This window comes from Trichoplax adhaerens, genomic scaffold, assembly GCF_000150275.1.
Source record: "Trichoplax adhaerens TRIADscaffold_17 genomic scaffold, whole genome shotgun sequence".
NCBI lineage: Eukaryota > Metazoa > Placozoa > Uniplacotomia > Trichoplacea > Trichoplacidae > Trichoplax > Trichoplax adhaerens.
The window spans coordinates 862,559-883,892 of record NW_002060959.1 but is presented as its reverse complement, the minus strand read 5'-3'; the positions used below and the strand labels follow the sequence as shown (position 1 = coordinate 883,892).

The 21,334-nt window shown below is 35.8% G+C and overlaps 2 protein-coding genes across 2 annotated transcripts; one reads left to right on the top strand and one right to left on the bottom strand.

Moving 5' to 3' along the window:
- Positions 1-6,566: 6,566 nt before the first annotated feature.
- TRIADDRAFT_31258 (uncharacterized protein) lies at positions 6,567-9,928 on the top strand (the record flags this gene model as incomplete). Its single annotated transcript, XM_002116743.1, has 8 exons — positions 6,567-6,667; positions 8,402-8,484; positions 8,804-8,904; positions 9,104-9,153; positions 9,232-9,277; positions 9,387-9,452; positions 9,588-9,689; positions 9,893-9,928. The coding sequence occupies 8 exons, from the start codon at positions 6,567-6,569 to the stop codon at positions 9,926-9,928; spliced, it is 585 nt and encodes a 194-aa protein (XP_002116779.1).
- A 1,516-nt stretch (positions 9,929-11,444) lies between these two features.
- TRIADDRAFT_50931 (uncharacterized protein) lies at positions 11,445-17,847 on the bottom strand (the record flags this gene model as incomplete). Its single annotated transcript, XM_002116671.1, has 9 exons — positions 11,445-11,523; positions 11,649-11,748; positions 11,889-11,949; positions 12,150-12,212; positions 12,424-12,474; positions 13,144-13,233; positions 14,134-14,252; positions 14,359-14,469; positions 17,751-17,847. The coding sequence occupies 9 exons, from the start codon at positions 17,845-17,847 to the stop codon at positions 11,445-11,447; spliced, it is 771 nt and encodes a 256-aa protein (XP_002116707.1).
- Between the last annotated feature and the right edge of the window lie 3,487 nt (positions 17,848-21,334).

The following is a 21,334-nucleotide window of genomic DNA, read 5'->3' as shown; positions in this document are numbered from 1 at the left end:
GGTATTGCGATGAACTGTAATTAGGATAGCATCTATAGAGATATTTTATTTTCAATTAATTTTATAATGAAAATGGAATACAATAAGGGGAAAAATGATGCAATTAAGTAATCTACTACAAGAGTATTGGTAAGAATGGCAAACCTGTAGTGAATTTGTCATTCTTATCCAACTCGTTCCTTTTAGTACATCACAACAGCGAGCGAAAAGAAAATTGATGATACCCTATATTACAAAAAGATAATAACTCAGCAATCAACACTTTCCTTTATTAACTGTAAAATGAGGAAAAAATTTTGACAGAAGTTTGCTCAGTAGTCTGGTGCAATTTCTGATTTCAATTTGTAATGTATGAGCACATTGCAACTTACTTTCTTCTGTATAAGTTTACTTTCATGATAATTATCAATGGTTGATTCAAGGAAGACCACGTTAGCCTAGTTTCGTCATAAAAGATTGATATCGTCAATATTTATCTTAAATTAGGATAGGAAAATGATCTTTGATAAATTAATGTCATCCAGGTTTTGGTAGAGACAGTAATTGCAATCAAAACTGAATATAATTACTATAAGACTCGCGTTATACAGAAGTTGATTTTAATCTACGTGTAGTTTATGTCTTTATGATTACAAAAGTAGTCTTATCCTATAGCGTATATTCTACAAGAAGTTATATACAGAAGTTGATTTTAATCTACGTGTAGTTTATGTCTTTATGATTACAAAAGTAGTCTTATCCTATAGCATATATTCTACAAGAAGTTATATACAGAAGTTGATTTTAATCTACGTGTAGTTTATGTCTTTATGATTACAAAAGTAGTCTTATCCTATAGCTTATATTCTATAAGAAGTTATATACAGAAGTTGATTTTAATCTACGTGTAGTTTATGTCTTTATGATTACAAAAGTAGTCTTATCCTATAGCTTATATTCTACAAGAAGTTATATACAGAAGTTGATTTTAATCTACGTGTAGTTTATGTCTTTATGATTACAAAAGTAGTCTTATCCTATAGTGTATATTATACAATAAATTGAAACATAAAAATGATCTTCTTACTTAGAGAAACCAATATAATAACGTCTACTAAAATACAATACTGACATTATTCTACTTTTAATTAATTATTTTTTATTATTCGTATACTACAATAGCATTACAAGTCAAAAATGATGAGTTGTATTTTCAAGGATGGAAAATGAGATTGATGGGATACTTTCTTCATACTGTTCAATTATTGGTATGATATTCAAACAGCATCGAATTCCAAATACCTTAAGAAGGAAGAATTCGTCCCAAAAATTGATCTTTTCTTGTGGTAGATCGTCTCCCTACACGTACATTATAGAATAGTACCAGAAATTAATATACAATATGTACAGTAGAGTGAAAAGTAGCGACATCTTTAGTCTCTTCAAAATTGTGGTTCCTCAATTGAAATAGTAAGCTACCTATTTCTGTATCCCTGATTCTATTTCTATTGGTTGTCCATTTATACCATCAGCAAGCGTCTAGTTCTTGTTATCGTAAGAGAAGATCCATCCTTTTATAGGATGTTAATCACTCCGCTTGCTCTACAACTTTATCATTCTACACGTATTTTTATATTTAGTACTGTACTGTAGGTAGGATGACGGCGATGGAATTTATTTTTGAGTAGTATGGATTGACAAGACAGAGGCAAGAATAAAGTTGTGCTATCCATCTCTTATTTTATTTTGCATGCCTGGATAATTGATAGTTCAATGGCAAGGAATGGAGCAGCTGTAGTTATTCTAATGTTGTCACAGTTGTACTATAGTAGCTATACAGTTTGTGAAAAAATGTTGATGACATCATTTCTTAATTAACGATGGTCTCCTCGATGATTAAAACGTGCTGTAGCGGATATTTGTAATGGACGTAGGCTACTTCAAAAGGTAGACAAGGGTAGTCAGTGGAAATTGTTTTTTTGCTGTACAGTATACCCATTTAGGACTAGTGATTATCAGGTAGAACGAAAATAGTATAGCATGATTACCGATATTTTTATACATGGACTAACCGATATTGTCCACTCAACTTGGAAACATGATTTGAACTGAGCAAGAGGCTTTGATATTTAATGGAGATCGTTTTCATGGTAGTTGCAATAGTAACGATAACGGTAAGGATGAGATTGCACAGTGTTATCACGAGTAAATACTGTACGCAGTCAATTGAGAAAATTTGGCCGCAATTTTGAATCCTGTACAATAATATTAGTCGTGTCGTCGTCCTTGATCCATTTCTGTTCTCGTTGTACACTTTAGTACAGTTGATGTCGAAGCATGCATACTGTATTTTCAACAACAACTGGTATGAAGTAGCCAAGGAGTTAGGCAAGAGCTTGACGGCTATCGTCTACAGCAATTCTACGTATACCATCAATCGATTGATCAGATGATGACAAGTAATTAAAAGAGGATTATGAGGAAACGACCAGTGATGCTGATTGTTGTTGTACAGTATAGGATATGGATAAAATCAATCAATCTAATGAACAACAATAGAATTGAAAGGTGCCTCATTTTCGTACAACTTTGGATGGCATGGCATGGATGTCGATGATGTAATATGGATGAAGAAATGGCTGAGCAAAGATGTCAATGCTCCTTGTTTTCTCTGTTTGAATCAAACAAATTGAACATCATGTCGGATAGAAGTTAGCAATTGATTGGATCGATTGGAGAATCATGGCTACTGTCGATGTGGAAATGAAGAGCAAACTGAAAGTACAGGCGTTGATAGTCAGCAGCGACTGGCTATTGATGATTCATTATTACGTTTGTCTACATGTTAAGATGTCTGTACAGACCATTCTACAAGTCTTTTGAGTAGAAGAAGTACTTTCTGTAAGTTAAGATTGTCATTTAGAGATAGACGACAGTAGCGATGTCTCACTGATGATCGATTTGTACTTCAAATCAATGTCGATAGGTCCATTTTTGGTGGTAGCAAGTGCAACATAGTGTGCATAGTTTATGACTGACTTGCTACAGATGCGATTGTATCATGAGAACTGGATAGGATAGCCATGATTCTCTTTGTACAAGAATAGCAAGAGTAATCGTTGGAGATAGTACGGAGTAAGGGTAAGTACAACTATCGCTATTGAGAATTTGGACCGTCATCATTTTAGTTGGTAGCCTAGTGATTATCGCAATCGACGTGTATAGCAAGAGGAATGGATGAGGATTATCAAGGAGTCGAAAATTGAAAGTGATGGTTTTCTCCTGTATGATATTTGACGGTGATTTGCTAGAAATGTGAAGAAATAGCGCTGCTAAGAAATATGGATGAATGGGCTATGATACCGTGTGTACTATCGTTGATGATTTATTGACTTTGGTATGATCGATGGCCATGTTGGCTTTGATGATGATCAAGACGATGACCATCGATTAGCTCACTTGATCTGATCTGTATGATGGACAAGGGAGAATCAAGGAGGCACAGATGAATGGATGTGAAGGCCTGAGATAGAAATGCATCCTAGTACACTAAGCTGGTCGATTGATTTGTAAAGTAGAAGAAGGAGAATTGAAAAAAAATAAACCCCCCCCAAACAGTGGAGACTGATTGAGAACGTTGGGCATTTTAGCTTTTGCAGGCTAAAGATGAAAATAACAAGGTTGTACACCTATGGAGTAGCATGGTCATGACTAGAATTGGATGGATGATGACTTACTTCTAGTAATGACTCGTAAATCTTAATGACTTTCTCCCTTAGAGGCATTTTCTGTGGATCTTCATTGGGCTGGAGCGAGAAATAGCGATTACTGACACCAGCTGCAGCCATGGCTTGGACTTTTGCAGTCAAAGAGAGGCAATTAAGATGGAGAACAATTTTCCTCTTGCACTAATGGACGTTGTAGCAGCAGTCTACTCTCTCTCCAATCTACCAATCAATTGACTGGAAAGGCATTTGCATTACTCTCCACTCTCAATAGCAAGCAACACTCCTTGGTTTTTCCCTCTTGAAAGCGCCAATCAAGGTAGACAGTCGTCAAGCTGATCCACTGGATGGATGCAAAAGAGAGAAAGAAGAAAGTTCACAACAATAATCACAATTATTGATCAACAATTTGGCCTTTACCCCCACTGCCACTCGGACCAATAACTGTCCCACTGCTGACTCCAGTACTGTTATAAAGGTGCAACCAAGGGCCAGTTTAGTCCAGGCGGACGGCTGGACTGATGCAAGGCCACTGGACACTGGACAGTCCTGTAGTGGACACTGTAGTGGACACCAGTGGACTCAGTCGACTCGTCCAGGCGGACGGCTGGACTGATGCAAGGCCACTTGTAGTGGACAGTAGTGGACACCAGTGGACTCAGTCGTCTCGTCCAGGCGGACGGCTGGACTGATGCAAGGCCACTTGTAGTGGACAGTAGTGGACACCAGTGGACTCAGTCGTCTCGTCCAGGCGGACGGCTGGACTGATGCAAGGCCACTTGTAGTGGACAGTAGTGGACACCAGTGGACTCAGTCGTCTCGTCCAGGCGGACGGCTGGACTGATGCAAGGCCACTGGACAAGTGGACAGTTTTTAATGGACAGTAGTGGACGAGTCGACTGAGTCCAATCGTCTCGTCCAGGCGGACGGCTGGACTGATGCAAGGCCACTGGACACTGGACAGTCCTGTAGTGGACACTGGACAGTAGTAGACACCAGTGGACTCAGTCGACTCGACCAGGCGGACGGCTGGACTGATGCAAGGCCACTGGACACTGAGTGGACAGTCCTGTAGTGGACAGTAGTGGACACCAGTGGACTCAGTCGTCTCGTCCAGGCGGACGGCTGGACTGATGCAAGGCCACTGGACAAGTGGACAGTTTTAGTGGACAGTAGTGGACGAGTCGACTGAGTCCAATCGTCTCGTCCAGGCGGACGCTGGACTGATGCAAGGCCAGTGGACAGTTAGTGGACAGTAGTGGACGAGGCGACTGAGTCCAATCGTCTCGTCCAGGCGGACGGCTGGACTGGTGCAAGGCCACTGGACACTGGACAGTCCTGTAGTGGACAGTAGTGGACACCAGTGGACTCAGTCGACTCGTCCAGGCGGACGGCTGGACTGATGCAAGGCCACTGGACACTGAGTAGACAGTCCTGTAGTGGACAGTAGTGCTGTAGACGTCGAGCGATTGGACGTCCAACGGACGTTCGATTTTGGACGTTCGGTATGTACGTTCGTTGTCAGATCGGACGTCGACGAACTGTACTGTACAGTGTACAGTGTACAGTGTACAGTACTGTACAGTCAGTTTGTATAATCCCACCCCAATACTATACAGTACATACAGTACAGTAGTACAAACGTCTTTTACAAACACTTTCAGTACAGTGTACTGTACACTATGTATATACTGTAGTGTTAACACTGTACACTGTGTACGTTGGTACTGTACGTTCAATGAACGTCCGACGTTCAAATTGGACGTTCGTACGTTCGTTCATTAAAACTGGCTAACGTCCACAGTACTAGTGGACAGTAGTGGACACCAGTGGACTCAGTCGTCTCGTCCAGGCGGACGGCTGGACTGATGCAAGGCCACTGGACAGTTAGTGGACGGTAGTGGACGAGTCGACTGAGTCCAATCGTCTCGTCCAGGCGGACGGCTGGACTGGTGCAAGGCCACTGGACACTGGACAGTCCTGTAGTGGACAGTAGTGGACACCAGTGGACTCAGTCGACTCGTCCAGGCGGACGGCTGGACTGATGCAAGGCCACTGGACACTGAGTAGACAGTCCTGTAGTGGACAGTAGTGGACACCAGTGGACTCAGTCGTCTCGTCCAGGCGGACGGCTGGACTGATGCAAGGCCACTGGACAAGTGGACAGTTTTAGTGGACAGTAGTGGACGAGTCGACTGAGTCCCATCGTCTCGTCCAGGCGGACGGCTGGACTGATGCAAGGCCACTGGACAAGTGGACAAGTGGACAGTTAGTGGACAGTAGTGGACGAGTCGACTGAGTCCAATCGTCTCGTCCAGGCGGACGGCTGGACTGATGCAAGAGCACCGGACACCAGTGGGTGAGTCCTCCCTTATTGGAGGACGCGTCCAGTCGTCTCGTCCAGTCTACAGTCTACAGTACGACACGAAACGACAGTACTCAGGACTGTGGCCATCGACGGCGGACTGTAGTCTTGCGTGACGTGTTGGAGGCTCTGCAGTGCACAGCGATGACGTCATCGCTGTGCTCATACTACCGCCGGTGGCTATACTGGCCCTGTCTATCAGCGACAATTATTGGGGTGGCAACTGGGCCATTTTGCCTACTCCGGTGGCTATACTGGAAGATACAGCAAGACTTGAATTGGAGTTGGCCATTGGCGACAAGAAGTGGGCATCATCGTTTTGACTCTTTTTGGATCATCATCGTCTTGACTCTTTTTTGGATCATCATCGTCTTCTTCTTCTGCTGAAGATTGGCTTGTCTAGTTTGCTGTCCTTCTTGACGAGTAGGCTGTCGATCGATCTTTTCCATTGCACAAGCAATAGTGTTGTTTCTACTTGATCCGTGACTGCGTTGAAGATGAAATTATTCTCCTTGGTCGTCTTGTATAAGACTCATCAGGTCGATATTTTAAAATCGTCCTCTGATCTCGCTAGCTTTGGCTATTTTCAACGTTCAAGGTAAAAAAAAACCCAACAAGAAAATCAATCCATCTTATTCTATTGCAAGATACAGGCATGCATGATTCCAGGATTCATGGATAAACCTCCAACGTATGCCAATCCACGGACTCCAACAATTACAGACATCAACGGCAAGCTTTCATTTGCCTTACCAATGACAATCTTCCTTTCTCTTATCCTATCTCGACTACACCATTCTCTTCTAAGGGGATCTTCAATCACTCATAACCACTCTACGCTATCATCAATCGTCTACTTCACTCCAATACTCCTACCTACTTCTTCTCTAGTCATCCTATGCCATCGATACAACCATATTTTTCATTTCAAACATACAAAGAGGACGAACAAGGCCATCAACCCCGCCGAGCAAAGTCATCATCACACTCTACGGAAACCAATGGGGGGATAAAGGACATCTTCCATAACCCTAAATCATACCCAAATTCCACCCATCCAAGCGGATACTCTTCCCTTCCTTCTACAATCCGACACATCATCACGATCGTCAATCACCCTCAGTGTTCTACCAGTACTGTATTTTCGCACGCAACAAAGCATCATCCAGTCTTTGCAATCATCGTCAAAATCAACCGATGGATAGGCCTACTATTCTATTTATCATCAAAAACATGATAGCAATAGGATCGTCCCATTTTTATCGACCATGGAATCAATCGTACTAAAGAAAGTATCATCCAATCATCCCCAATCACATAGTGCAAGCAAGCATCATTCCATTCTTATCCATGCTTGCTTGAGTAGTGCTTGTAGTCAACAATTTTCGCCGACTTGAAAGTAAACTAAACTGAAGAAAATAGCATCAAGACCATCAAATTACCCCCAAACTCACTCAGTATGAGACTTGATAAACTGAAAGAAGTTCAACTCACTGTAGAAAACCTTCGTACCACTACCCGTCTGCATCAAGACCTGATTCTTCCTTTCACGAACCGTTCTATTTTGACATGTTGACGATTGATTGATTTTTCTTCCCTTCAACACATTGCATCCATGACATACAGAATGGGATGCATTGGATCAAAGGTGGTAAAAATATTATTGTACTATTCATTACGACTTGCTATCCATGGACTCGACGAGCTCTTACGCTCGTGTAAAGTGACTACTCTACATACATTGAATGATGGTATAATATTCTGTATCATCCCTGCCGGTAGAATTTCATTCCATTCATGGCATACCTAGTTCTAATCGTATGCTGAGCTAGCATGGCACCCTATTGACCATTTCTATTCGTATATGTCAAACATTTTAATGATAGTCTTAACAATTGACGTAGCCTGTTCAAATACCAATTCATCCGACAATCTTTAAATTCATAGCCCTCCATACGTGATGAAAATCCTACATTGAGATCATGGAGATAGACGTACTCATACTTTAAAATACTATTGGACAATCATGAAACACTGTTTGAGCTTTTCCAATCCAAGGCTTAAGCGTTCAATTAGACGAGCATTTCAATAGTTTCTTGAATTGATACGTAAAGTATTTTACAACTACCTGTTTTAATTGCACTATGGGCCGTATACGCGTAGATTAGACTACTGCTAGGGTAGAAAGTGGTACGAATCATTAATGGATCATAATCAATGGGATGTTATTAGTGATGTGAAATAATGTAGAGAATCAATTCATTTTACCAATCAATCAGTATCGAAAAATATCACTTTTAATATATTGCTGTATGAATTGGATTGTATCTAGTGTTCAAGAATTTATGCTATTTACCAGCAAACTCCTTACTGAAAGAACACAGCCAGGACAACGAGTGTCAGTAAAAGAGCAAGGTAATGATTAAACAATTCAGTGTCAAACAACAATATTAAAGAGGTACTTTCAACCACAGACTTCTAATTAGAAGAAGCATATCATAGTTGGTGCTTGAAACCGATACAATACTGAGAAATGGATACAGTTCAAGTCTGATTTACTAAGTTAGAATAAACTGTAGAGGTTACAAGCTGATGATCATCATGTTGAATACTACGCGTACTGTATAGCCTGCCATTCAACATCAATTGAAAATATCAATAAGAACTTTTTTCAACACTTGCATTATACGAGTACATGTGTCGGTCTCATTTTTGCTATTTTTCCACTATTTAGATTATTTATGTCACACCTATATCAGATCGGATGGCCTAGCAGCAGTACTCATTGCTGATCATGAGTATCCTGCGCGAGTAGCCTTTACCGTCTTAACAAAGGTATATTGGTATTCTTAAAATCGTGTGTTCTAACTGATCGCAAGCAGCCTATCCCATTTTGCCCAAAAGTTTCAATGCTAAAAGTTGTAGGATTTTGTAGGCTATCAACCATTCCATTAGCCCATCTAGTTTTATAGAAAGAAAGACAATGTTGTATTGAAAGCATGTACTAAGTTGTTGCATGTTGCTACTCTTGTAGACTTTAGATGATTTTACGGCAGCCATTCCAAAGTCAAGTTGGAAGCCTGGGTAAGTTATTCAATTCCATTCTTACATCGAGGAATTGCCTCAACCATCATAACATACGACTCTATTCAATAATACTAGGCAAGCCAATGCTATCAATTTAGAAGAGATGCTCAGTAAATATCAGGTTGTCTCATCTTGCTGTTCATCCTCAATTTTCTTTCCGTTGCTGATACGATATGAGTACTAATTGCCTTGATATTTTTGTACTTTATTTCTACAATATCTTGGTATAGAATCCCAAGGACGCTGATCCAATGATGAAAGTTCAGGCTGATTTAGATGAAACAAAAGTTGTATTGGTAAATAAATGCATTAGTAAATCTTGTATCAAGCGTTATGCTTAGCAAAGATTTCTTGCTGTTATCGACTTGCAATAAAAGGGCTAGAAAGTGATTCAATATGCTAATATTATTGCTTATACTGTCACAAAATAGCATAATACGATTGATGCTGTGCTTCAGCGAGGTGAAAAGCTGGACGATTTGGTGCAGAAATCCGATAATCTCAGCTATTCGTCGAGAGCCTTCTACACCACTGTAAGTATTATTAAAATGGTAGATTTAGTAATTGATTCATTGACTTCAGATAATGTATTACCCTACACCTATTTCAAAGAATAATGCATGAAAGGTGGTTTAATTAAAACCACCGTAAGCGCAATAGCATAACCTTTCTAACACCACTTAATGGAAGTAAATTTTAAGCTGAAAATGGCTTCTATTGAATTTCTGTTTTTTAGGCAAAGAAGACTAATTCTTGCTGTATTGTAATGTAAATTTTTACTCCAATTGCTGTCCCACAAATGACAGAGGTCTAAAATTGGTATAAACTGTCCGTAAAGGGAATACCAATATTTAATGAATTACATATAGTTTCCATTCTCTACGCCATATTATCGCTTTATAGTAATGTAAATTATACCGATTTCCTATCAGAACTTTTGGATCTTTTACTTTCGCAATAGATTAAGATTGCCTGATATACAGATGTTATGGTGTTTAATCGTTTTAATCAAGTCTGTTTCTATCAATTACAATCTTAACAGAGGTCTTTCAAGAAATAACACTTATTGCTTTCATGATTACCTATGGTGATTGCATATGATGTACCTATAATGTTGTTTACCATCTCTGTAAGAATTTATGCTGCTGATCCCAAACGATTTGAATGATGATAAATCAGGGTATATTGTACGCAATAAATTTGTTTTTGCTTAGCTCTTGGTAGGCAAATTCAACTTTTAACTATCACTCCCGGTATTAATTTCTTGCCATTGTTATTAAACAGTTCATGAACAGTCTTAATTAAATATCGTATTTATATACGATGATTTTGGCATCAAGGTGTAGTAAGATAAAGCGCTATGATTGCCATAAATTGATGTCGAAAGATAAAACGCATCAATTTAATTCAATAACTTTCTTCTCATATAGAGCTAAGCTAGAAGTTCAATTTATAAAGTAATATCCACAAGTCGATTAGAATATTTTATCAACTTTTAGTTTTATTGTTGTTGAATACTGACATAAAAAATAATCAAAAGTATAGTACATAAATAGGATAGGCGTCTAGGCAAGGCGTATCGATAGATTTTACATTACAGATAAATAAGTCAAGCCGCGTAAGAGGTACACAATAGTTAATGTACGTATAACTAAGTTTGAAAGCGTCATTGAAAAGGTTAATTATTTCTTATAAACACAGCTTTACAGGACATCTTAATCAACTGCTTACAGTGATAGTAACCTATTAGCTATAAGAGCAGTGATTTGTAGATACTGTTTTTGAAATACGGAATAGATAACATTGATAAGTTTTACAAGAGTGGCAAATTAAAAGAGTAACATCACAGGTTATTGAATTATTTTACAAAATATAAATAAACCAGAATGCAGCCTAATAAATAACTAATCGTAAGAGATATATGATAACCCTACAATAGTAAGTAACTTTTCAGCTATTAAACTATATTTTGACTGTACAAGAGTTGATCGTAACAAAGAGAGGAAATTAAAATATTTTAATTGTCGACAATTCGTAAATAACATTTTACATTTTCAAATATTTATATAAGGTAACTGATATAGTATGATTCAATCTTTCATTGTTTACGAAGTTCGATAAGTTCGCTCGAATCATAGTAAAGACAGTTGATTCAGGAAAAATAGTCGTTCGTTTAACCTTCAAGGCAATAAAACGTCGTCAGTTTAACCTTCAAGGCAATAAAATATCGCCAGTTTAACCTTCAATGCAATAAAACGTCGCCAGTTTAACCTTCAAGGCAATAAAACTTAATGCCCAAATAGAATAGTGACGCCAGCCATAACAGCAACACCAAAGAGCAATGCCAGAACCTGTTTGACAGATTCACTATAAAAGAATAAGAAAATGTCATATCGCGTTAGTATGTTCGCTGTGCTATGTAATGCGGACAATAATATTTCAACTAAATAACTGATATGAGAGAAAACCACTTTCTTGATGCAATTACTTACATAGGATCAGTTTCTTTTTGCAAATCAGGTACAATTGTAACTAACGATACGTAGATGAATCCACCAGAAGTAAATGGTAGTATCCATACTGTTGAGTTGGCTATTATTGCAAAAGAAGGAATGCGTATATCGCATTAGTGATATCAGTTAGAGAGGAACAACGTTAGACTACCATGAAGAAATTTCATCCAGTACTATAAAATTTCTACCTTTAAAGTAGAAAAAAATTTATATACTTACATGCATCTTCTGCAATAATTCCAAATACTACACCAAATAGACCTCCGGTTGCAGTAATCATCTATACATGGCAATAATCACAGAAATATATATTAGGAGCCTATTAGCAGTAGACTATTAATACTTGATCTGTATGGATACAGATAAGGTAGAACTATATAGACTATGCACAATGTCAAACTAGACTACTGACTATTCCAGTAGAAGAATGTAAGCAGTTTTGTGAGAAAGTTAACTATATCTAATATATCAGTAATAAACCTGAGCTACAGCGGCTTGCCATCTCGTAAATCCAGACTTTAGCAGTATTGCAAAATCGCCAACCTGATTGTGATAACATAATTTATTAGTGCTGACTGTGGATACATGTTAGGGTAATTTACAAATTAAATTTTCTATAACCAGTTCAACGTACAATTTAGATATATTACAAATTATAAACTATAAATCGCTGATACATAAGTACGTTATCTGTTTCGTTACTGCTAAATGTCTCCAAATTTACAAAAAAATTAACTATAGCCAGCCATGTTACCTCATGAGGGACTTCGTGTAATAAAATTGCTGCAGTAGTACATATACCAACCTAGATAGAGGCGAAGGAAAAATGAAGTTTGTAAAGTCGCTATTCAATGTTGGCCAGCAAGATAAATAACGAAAAAAATGAGCAATTACTATTTAAAAGTATATAGCTATTCCTAACTAAAACTTTCTTTCTCGAAAATAAAATTAAAGTGTAGAAATATTTACAGTAGTTAAAAGTATGATTAGGTGCATTCAATACCAACATCAAAAATTCCTAAATGATAGTGCATAAGGTGCGTATGATACTAATTAACCAGATTGTGAAGAAGTAATCTTATCATGCTTACTTCAGATTAAACTAATCTATAGCATAATCCAGTATGCCAATAAGGGATATTGAACACTCATTAGCAGTAAGGAATGCATATATATTTAGGCTAACAGAATTACTGAGTATAGTACTTTCTTTATGACCCGCTATAGTGTCTTGGATACAGTAGTTGATTTGTAAATAAAATTTTGCAAGATATGATCTGAACAGATTTTTTCTTTCTAGAATCTGTTTAGGTCAACCGAATTTAGTGTCGTATGATGAGGTACAGAAATAGAAGTTATTTTACAATCAAACTGTAGTAGATTTGATAACAAGTATTGTATTATGTAACTAAATCTCTGGCGCTGCGATATTATATTCATATTTCTATGTTCATATCCCGTTAAATTTACTTACATTAACTCCAAGAGCATAACCGCCAGCCACAGCTAATCCATGAGTAAAATTATCAACCACATTAGCTAGTAGGTTTAAGTAACCACTTGTCTAAAAATGAAACAGCAAGCATGATAATTGAGATACAAGAACACTAAAGTAAATCCAATTACTACATACTTGTATGGTACTCTGGTTTTAAACGAAGGAATAACATTGCATATGAAAGACTTAAGTGGTTAAAATTAGTGATAATAATGTACGGTATTAAACTGAGAATATACTATAGAAGAAGTCCTATTTATGCTAAAACATGCGTCAAGCTGATCTTTTAATGGATAATACAATAATTAATTACTACCTTGATTTGTTGTTTCTTATTTTGTACAGCAGGTTGATGATTCCCTATTTATATTGAAAAAATAGTGTCAGATACCTTACTCCTTTCCGATTCAAGTACGAAAGCTATTTCTTCTATCAGCAGTATTATATAGTACGTAAATGCTAACTTAAGTTAATCGACATATTTGCCAATTCAATTTTGTTGTTACCGTCAGCTAAATGATGATTGCCATTAGTATGGCCATTAGTATGGCCATTAGTATATCCATTAGTATGGCCATTAGAATAGCCATTAGTATGGCCATTAGAATAGCCATTAGTATGGCCGTTAGAATGACCGTTACTTTGACTATGTCCATTTTTTTCATTGATTGGATGATGCTGTTTAGTTCCATTTGATGTAAGTTTGCCCTTTCTCTTGGTTGCACTACCGTTGGTTTGATGAGGACCATTTCCATTCGGAATAAGTCCATTGGTTTGCTTATCTACACAAATATCGTTGCCTTTCGAACTATGCGAATCTCCATTTATTTCATTGAGCTGATAGTGAACATAAATTTCGTCAATATTGCAATAGCCACAGTTTATATTGAAATATATTTTAACGATAGTATGATCTTACAATACTATTATATTTAAAACCAAGTTATATTGTGATCATTGCCTCACCTTTGCTTCTGCTTCTTCATCATCATTAGCTTCGTCTTCTCCTTCTGGAAATATCTTTTCACATAGCATAAAAAATACGATGCCAAATATCGCCCAAAGTCCAATTTTTGTATGATAATCTAAGGAAATACACCAATACTAAATTAATGATGATTATTAGCTAGATGAACTAAGGATGAAAAATACGATTAAAACCATTTGAGTGCTTAATTTATGATTATTTACGTGGATCATTGTTTTGGTGCGCCCAAGCTTCTGGTAAAAGATGAAGAAAGACATCGCCAATTAAACCCCCCACAGCAAAACATAACAGAATATTAAATTTTCTGGATGTAGCTATAAATCACAAAGATTGAAGTGATTTTAAATACAAATGCTAGATAAAGATAGAAATTAAACACTGTAACACATATTGAATAAATATCGTAACGATAATAACAACTTTGTACGACGAATTTATATGTAAATACATATCAATAATGTATGGATAATGCTGACGTAGAAATATTTAAAGAGATATATGATGTACGGGCATATATAGGCATTTTTATGGTCTGTTCTTGAATCTCCAATATCAAATGGACTATATTAATATACCGTTTCTGAGCCATCAAAAATTGATTGATACATGTCTATAAATGAGTGAAATGATCTTAATATAGCTTAGATAGAAAATGATTAGCTAGAAATTGAACTATGGGTAATATACTGTATAATAATTATAAATAATTTAAGATAAACCCTCAATCGATCTATCTACATAGCAGGGCACAATGTGACAAGAAAATGTTACAGAAGACTTTGAAACTAAATTAAAATTGTACTTATTACATAATTCATTTGCTGCCTTTGTACCGTATCGTCAACATATACAGTCGTCTTACTCACAAATTGAAATTATTTACATGTATATCGATTTTTTCAGGGTAATTTTCTAAGGAGACAGTGGAATTAGTATTATCGGAAATGATTCCTTCGGTCAGAATTTGTTGAAAAGTTTTTTATTCTATTAAGACGTATTCTACTGAGTAATATTTCGGCAACGGGAAAAATAGCGTTGTCAATGTGAGGAAACGTAGAATCTACAACAAATGTTAGATAATTCTAACTGATTAATACGTCTTAGTATTATTTTTTTATTTCTGGTCCACTGCCGGTGTCTATCTTCAATTCCAGGCATGAAATATTTACAGAAGATACTGTAGTTTATGATGCAGAAAATATACAAAACAACCATATAATCTGCTCGTATTAAATGACCTATAATAGCGTAAGGCAGTTCTAGTAACCATGTGGAAGGAAGCCCTGATGAAAGACAATTATTTATGCACTTTCTCATTTAAGTTTACAGAATGCATGTTAAACCTTCCGTAACTTTATATCAAATACTTGCAGATAGTTACTAAGATTGCTATTGTTAAGTAGGAAAGTTAAAAGAAGACAAGTTCTGCAATGGACAACAAAAAAAATTGAATCCTTACAATATCATCGTGATTAATGCTGAACTATACAGAGTCTATATTCTTGTTGTCATGGTCCAAGATTAAAAGAAAATTCTTCAATTATTTATAGATTAATTGAGTTTATTCTTCTACTGTCACAATGATTCTATCCTTGAATATTCGAATAGCTAAAGTAGGACAATTGATAGCAATAGTAATTAATGGCTGATTGTCTTTTCTCTCTATATTGATCAATTGTTTTTTCCTGCTCATTCAATTTAGGGTGAATTATTTAAAAAATTGCCTTGATCAAATAGATGTATAATTATGGCTAAATAACTTGATATGACCAGAAAAGTTTGCTTAATTCATATTAGTTGATGAATGACGATAATAACGGAGTAATTCCGCAATACAGGAATAAGCCTTGAATTAAACGCCCTTTTACTTAAGAATCAATCTTAATGAGTTATCCATTTAAATCCTGCCTTATTCCCCAGAAATAAGAATGATCAACAGTTGGGATAGGCCTTGTTGTTCTTGACACGCTACTGCTAACTTTTAACGTACTGTTACAGAATTATTGTTAATGCATTCATTTTGCCATCGTAAAATAAGCAATAGAAAATACAATAATGATAGACTAAATTAACACCGTAGACTAAATAAAAAATGAGCGGGGCGTTAAAGTAGTCGTATACTGTCCAGGACGACTAGTTTGTCTGTGTTGATTTACGTTCCTAATAACGTGATAACATTACCCATCGGTGATACATATAATATTTCTAGGAAAGCTATTTTACCCATTTTTAATCTATCGTCCTTAATTCTGAAAATTTTTTTGATTTCAAATTCAATGCAGCAGATGAATATCATTGAAGTGGTAGGAACGATATACGCGTGGATATTGAAATAAGTAAAGCAATATTATGGACTCAAGTCATTGATATTGCTGATCCAAATTCAGTATATGTTCAAATTTAAAGCTGAAACCTCTATTTTGTTAAATTGAGTCTGAGTTTTGAGTTTGTAGGTTTTCGGGATTTAATCGTCGTGATGGGTGGGCAATGATTCTTTTTAAAAACTTAAACTAGCTGTACTGTAGTACTGTATATTATTGAGTTCAAATATGCCCACTATTGGCATCAAAGTGTTTCAGAAAGGGAGAGTGAAAAGGACTATGGGTACTAATAATTTATTTAATAGGTGATAGAAAACTTGCGGAATCGAATTAATATTTTATGTGAAATCCAAGTACGTCTATGCAGGATTAAAATTATTTTGTGTTGGTTGAGTTATGGCTACTAGAAAAGAATGCCTCGTATAAAAATGTCTTATTTTACAAATGACTACTGTAAGGTGATGAACTCAGAGATTTAATGATTCATCGACAACTTATGGCAATAAAATATGAATACTTTATACCGGAATGTAAAAGGGTGGATATTGGTGATGAGTAAGACTTTTATTGCGTCGAATAGATTATAAAAAATGTCGATAAAGCATTTAAAACAAAAATGGAGTTCATTTATAAGCATTGAAGGAGACAAAAAAAAATTAAGAAACCTTTATCAGTATATTAGCAGGTAAGCTTCAAACGGAAATTAAAATGTTCAGAAAGGATTGCTGATGAAACTTAAATTAGCATGCCCATTCATATTTTTTAAATATTAGTCAGGAAATATAGCAAACAGATTTCAATCGGACTTTCTTCACACTCTTGACTGTAACTATGATTCTAGTCCACATTAAATGGAAATGTAGGCAAAGCCTGTCATCTTGATGTAGTAAATATATCGAAATAGTAATATCTAAGAAAGGAATACGGAAGCTGAAAATAGATGTTATATTGGCTGTAAAGAATTGGAAAACTATTCTAAGCCAAGAAAAATTGTTTCAATGATATATATATTGGGTAATTTAATTAATGTCCTCTCCATTCCAGTATCTGGTAAGATTTGTCCCTGTAGTCATCTCATTATTACAGTGTACTAGGACTAAAAATATATTGTCTAGACTGCAACAAGTCTGCGTCTATTTTATAATAATATTTTATTTATCAATTATTTCGTATTCGTATTTTGAAAATAAATGTTGAAAACTAAAAGAATCAAAGCGGAAGAAAGTGACGACGTCAATCATGTTGTTGTGTAATGATTAACAGGAGTGACTAACCTTGATCTTTTAACTTTGGTACTGCTTCTAATGGAATAACTAGCAAGGGAAATATACCACTTAAGCCTACTAGTGCTGCCGATGGAATCGCATACATCCATGTTTCTCTCAATCCATGCAAATGACTTTTTGGCAAACTTGAATTATCATCGGCTAAAAGAGTTGTGTTCCGTTTCCGTGATGCACCGTAGCGGTGAATTTGACCGTTAATAGCATGATCCGATAGGAAAATTGAAATAATAAATAACCAGGTAAAACTCTTCATGATATTTTTAACACGAACCATATTTGTAATAGCAATTGTACCATAAACCTAATTTAAATCCAGTCAATGAATGATCTATTTTTTGTTTATGTGTAAAGTTGTTTGCCTTATGAAGAAATTACGAAACTTTTTGCCAGTTGAAAGCGTCCAAGGTACCAATATATTAAACTTGCTATGATTTAAATAATCAATAAATCCTCGATGTATGACAGAATCTGCGCTCGAAAAACCCAAAATAGATGGACTTGAGATAAAAGAGGCTGTTTTCAATTAGTCTACGATAGAGTAGTATCAAAAGCGGAACGATTAGACCTTCTTAAATGGAATCTTGATTGCACCTTTTTAAAATAGAATCTTGTATCAGCAAAATCAATCAAAAGTAAAACTCTTGGATCTCGTCAAGATGGCTAGTTGGGTAGGTTCAAGGCTTTATAACCGCTATCAGATAACAGATCAACAGACCATAAGCGGAATAAAGTAAGATTAGTTTTCAATTGAATTTTTTCAATAAAATAATTGCATACTGAAAACAGATCAAGTAGTTGTAATCGGAGGAATCATCTACTGGCTATAAATCATCGGAAAAATGGTAGAAATACTAGTAATCACTCAAGTTCTAACTTCAATTCTTAATTAGTATTCCGACGTCAATCTATTGTTATTAATAATAGTATTGATTGATATAAATAGGATAGATGTAGAAATTAGTGTAGCAATCTGAATTGTTGAGATATCAATGGGATTAATTCTTTCCCTTGTTTAATTTTTAACCACTAATGGACTAATGGATAACAATCGCTTATTCAGCCGATTGGATAACGGTAGCCATGCAATTATACAACTTTTATAATTGCTAGCCATCCCCCTACAATTTGTTAATAACATAGAACTGCGATATTTTTGACTTGATATCCAATGTAGACATTGATGTATGAATGGAGAACGGTTTCTTGTATTAACATACATTATTTTTTTTTAAGTCAATAGACACTTTCGTATCATAACATGTTTAATGAGCTCTTTTAACCCTATGGATAGTGATTAGGTAAGAAGAGAGAATTTTGTCCAGGAAGGAAGTCATCATGGTGGTATCATATTAAATAAGTAAGAATAGATAGTAACCTTGTATGAAGTAATTCCCTGTTATTCTAGCTAGCTATTCATAACTGTTGACTACTTTGAACCTTTGCCATTGGTGCTCAAAATATGTTATTTCTGTAATTATAGTTACTAACAGTGTTGTAAGAATGTTTGTTAGTTATGATGATCGTTAGTTTGTGGGTCCATTATAAAATAAAGTCTACTCTACTTTGGATGCTTATAATTAATACGATTATATAGTATGGTCCCAACAGTGTTGTCAATTTCGACGTAAAAAGGAAATCGCCAAGCAATTATGACACAGACTACAGATACCTACAAATATACTTTATATCAATTACAATACTCAAATGGTAGCAAAGGAAAGAAATGATTGGGATAGTCTAGTTGTAATATCTTGATGATAGGGAATAGGGATAGTTATTGTCCAGTCTATCAAAATTGAATGTTAACAAGGAAGACGTAATCTATTGCGTTAATAATAATTTGAATCGTTAATTAACTTGTTGGCATTCTTAAACTATTCATGTAATTATATCATGATACACCTCCTTCATCATAATTTATTACTTTATTACTTTTCAGAATAAGTACTTTATTAGCAAGTGATGAACATTGGATAGACATAGTATACGTATCGCTTTAAGTCATGTTATAAATATTGCAACCTAAGTTCTGATTATATGAGTATATAATTACTAGTAGCGTCTAAGCGCTCATGTAATATAACTTAAAGTGACTTATTGAATTGGATCTAATGTAGGACAACCTCTTCTCATATTCTAGTCTGTTTTGAAAATATAATATGTTCACAGCCATTTTAACCTTCTACTTATGAATAAAGAATATCTTTTAATAGGGTTTCTGTCAGATAGTATTTCATTTTGGTAGAGAAAACGTTGAAATATTAGAATTAAGCTTATCCGTAAAGTAGGGTTTGTTATCCAGTTGGAAAAATATCGTTCAACAATAAATCGTGATTGCATCATTTCCCTTTTGCGATGCCTATGCCTGATTATTGACCTGCAATCGCTGGCATTGAAAGTGTATTTGGCGTAACTAATTCTGATATCTTAATTTATCATCTCTAATTAGGCCATTTGCTATTTTCTACTAGTCTTATGCTACTGTTACTGGCAATATGAAAAAAATAATGTTCGTTGACTTGATCTTTCACTAGTGCCAATTCTTGTCTACATTACTACATGAAGGATCAAATGCGGATTGCAATGATATTTCGATCTTTATATTGCACAAAGATAACATGCACTCAGTTCTACTCTAGGCGAATACAACTACTAGCAAGAATTTTAGACAAAGCTACTAAATCATCTAACTTTGCTTGCTTCAATGCTCCTTGTAGCACTTGCAGCTATAATCCGCATAGCACTCATCTACCATCTTTTACAACTATTCAAATTATTCATTAGTTATTAGTGACAATATTTTGCAGCAAATCATCTAGAGTCCAATATGCTAATAGCTACATTATTGACGTCGATACAATATTTATTCTATCGGCAAAAGGACGGTGAACTAGCTATATCCTAAAATAGGAACTACATATCTCTTTTTACCTCGAGCATCAGGAGTGGCCCAACACGCTACCGTAGAGCGTAGAGCATATAACATATGATAGCATACAATGTATAGTTCTTCGGCTCTAACGTGTTCGCCCTAACAGTGGGATTGGTTAACATCGACGATGGATGTATTCATTCTTGCTCTTGGATACTGATGATTTACTGCCTGTTCGTTCATTTCTTTCTTAATATCAAGACTAAACCTCTCCAGATCCTTGGCGTTCTTCACAGTTGTGCAATAACACTCCTACATTATCCACGGTATAATGCAGCTTAGCCATGCCCACCTATCCCAAGAACTCATCAAGCTTAACCGATGGAATTTATTGAGTATGACTTAAACAACTAGGCTGCCAATTAGCGTTCTAGTTTGGCTATATAACTATACTAACCCTAACCCTCACCATGGAATTTTAGAAATAGACCTTTGCTAATGTCCGGGTTAAGAAATATTTGTAGATGTCGATACCCAAAGCCTAAATCCTAACCTTGCTACTATATCTATAGTATCCATTAAACTGTGCAGTACTACAGTACTTCTACCAGTATGTTTATTTCTGATTCGAAATAGAATAAGGGTAAAAATATGGCTCCAACTAACGTACAAATACTGTTCTTTATACCAACATCTAGCT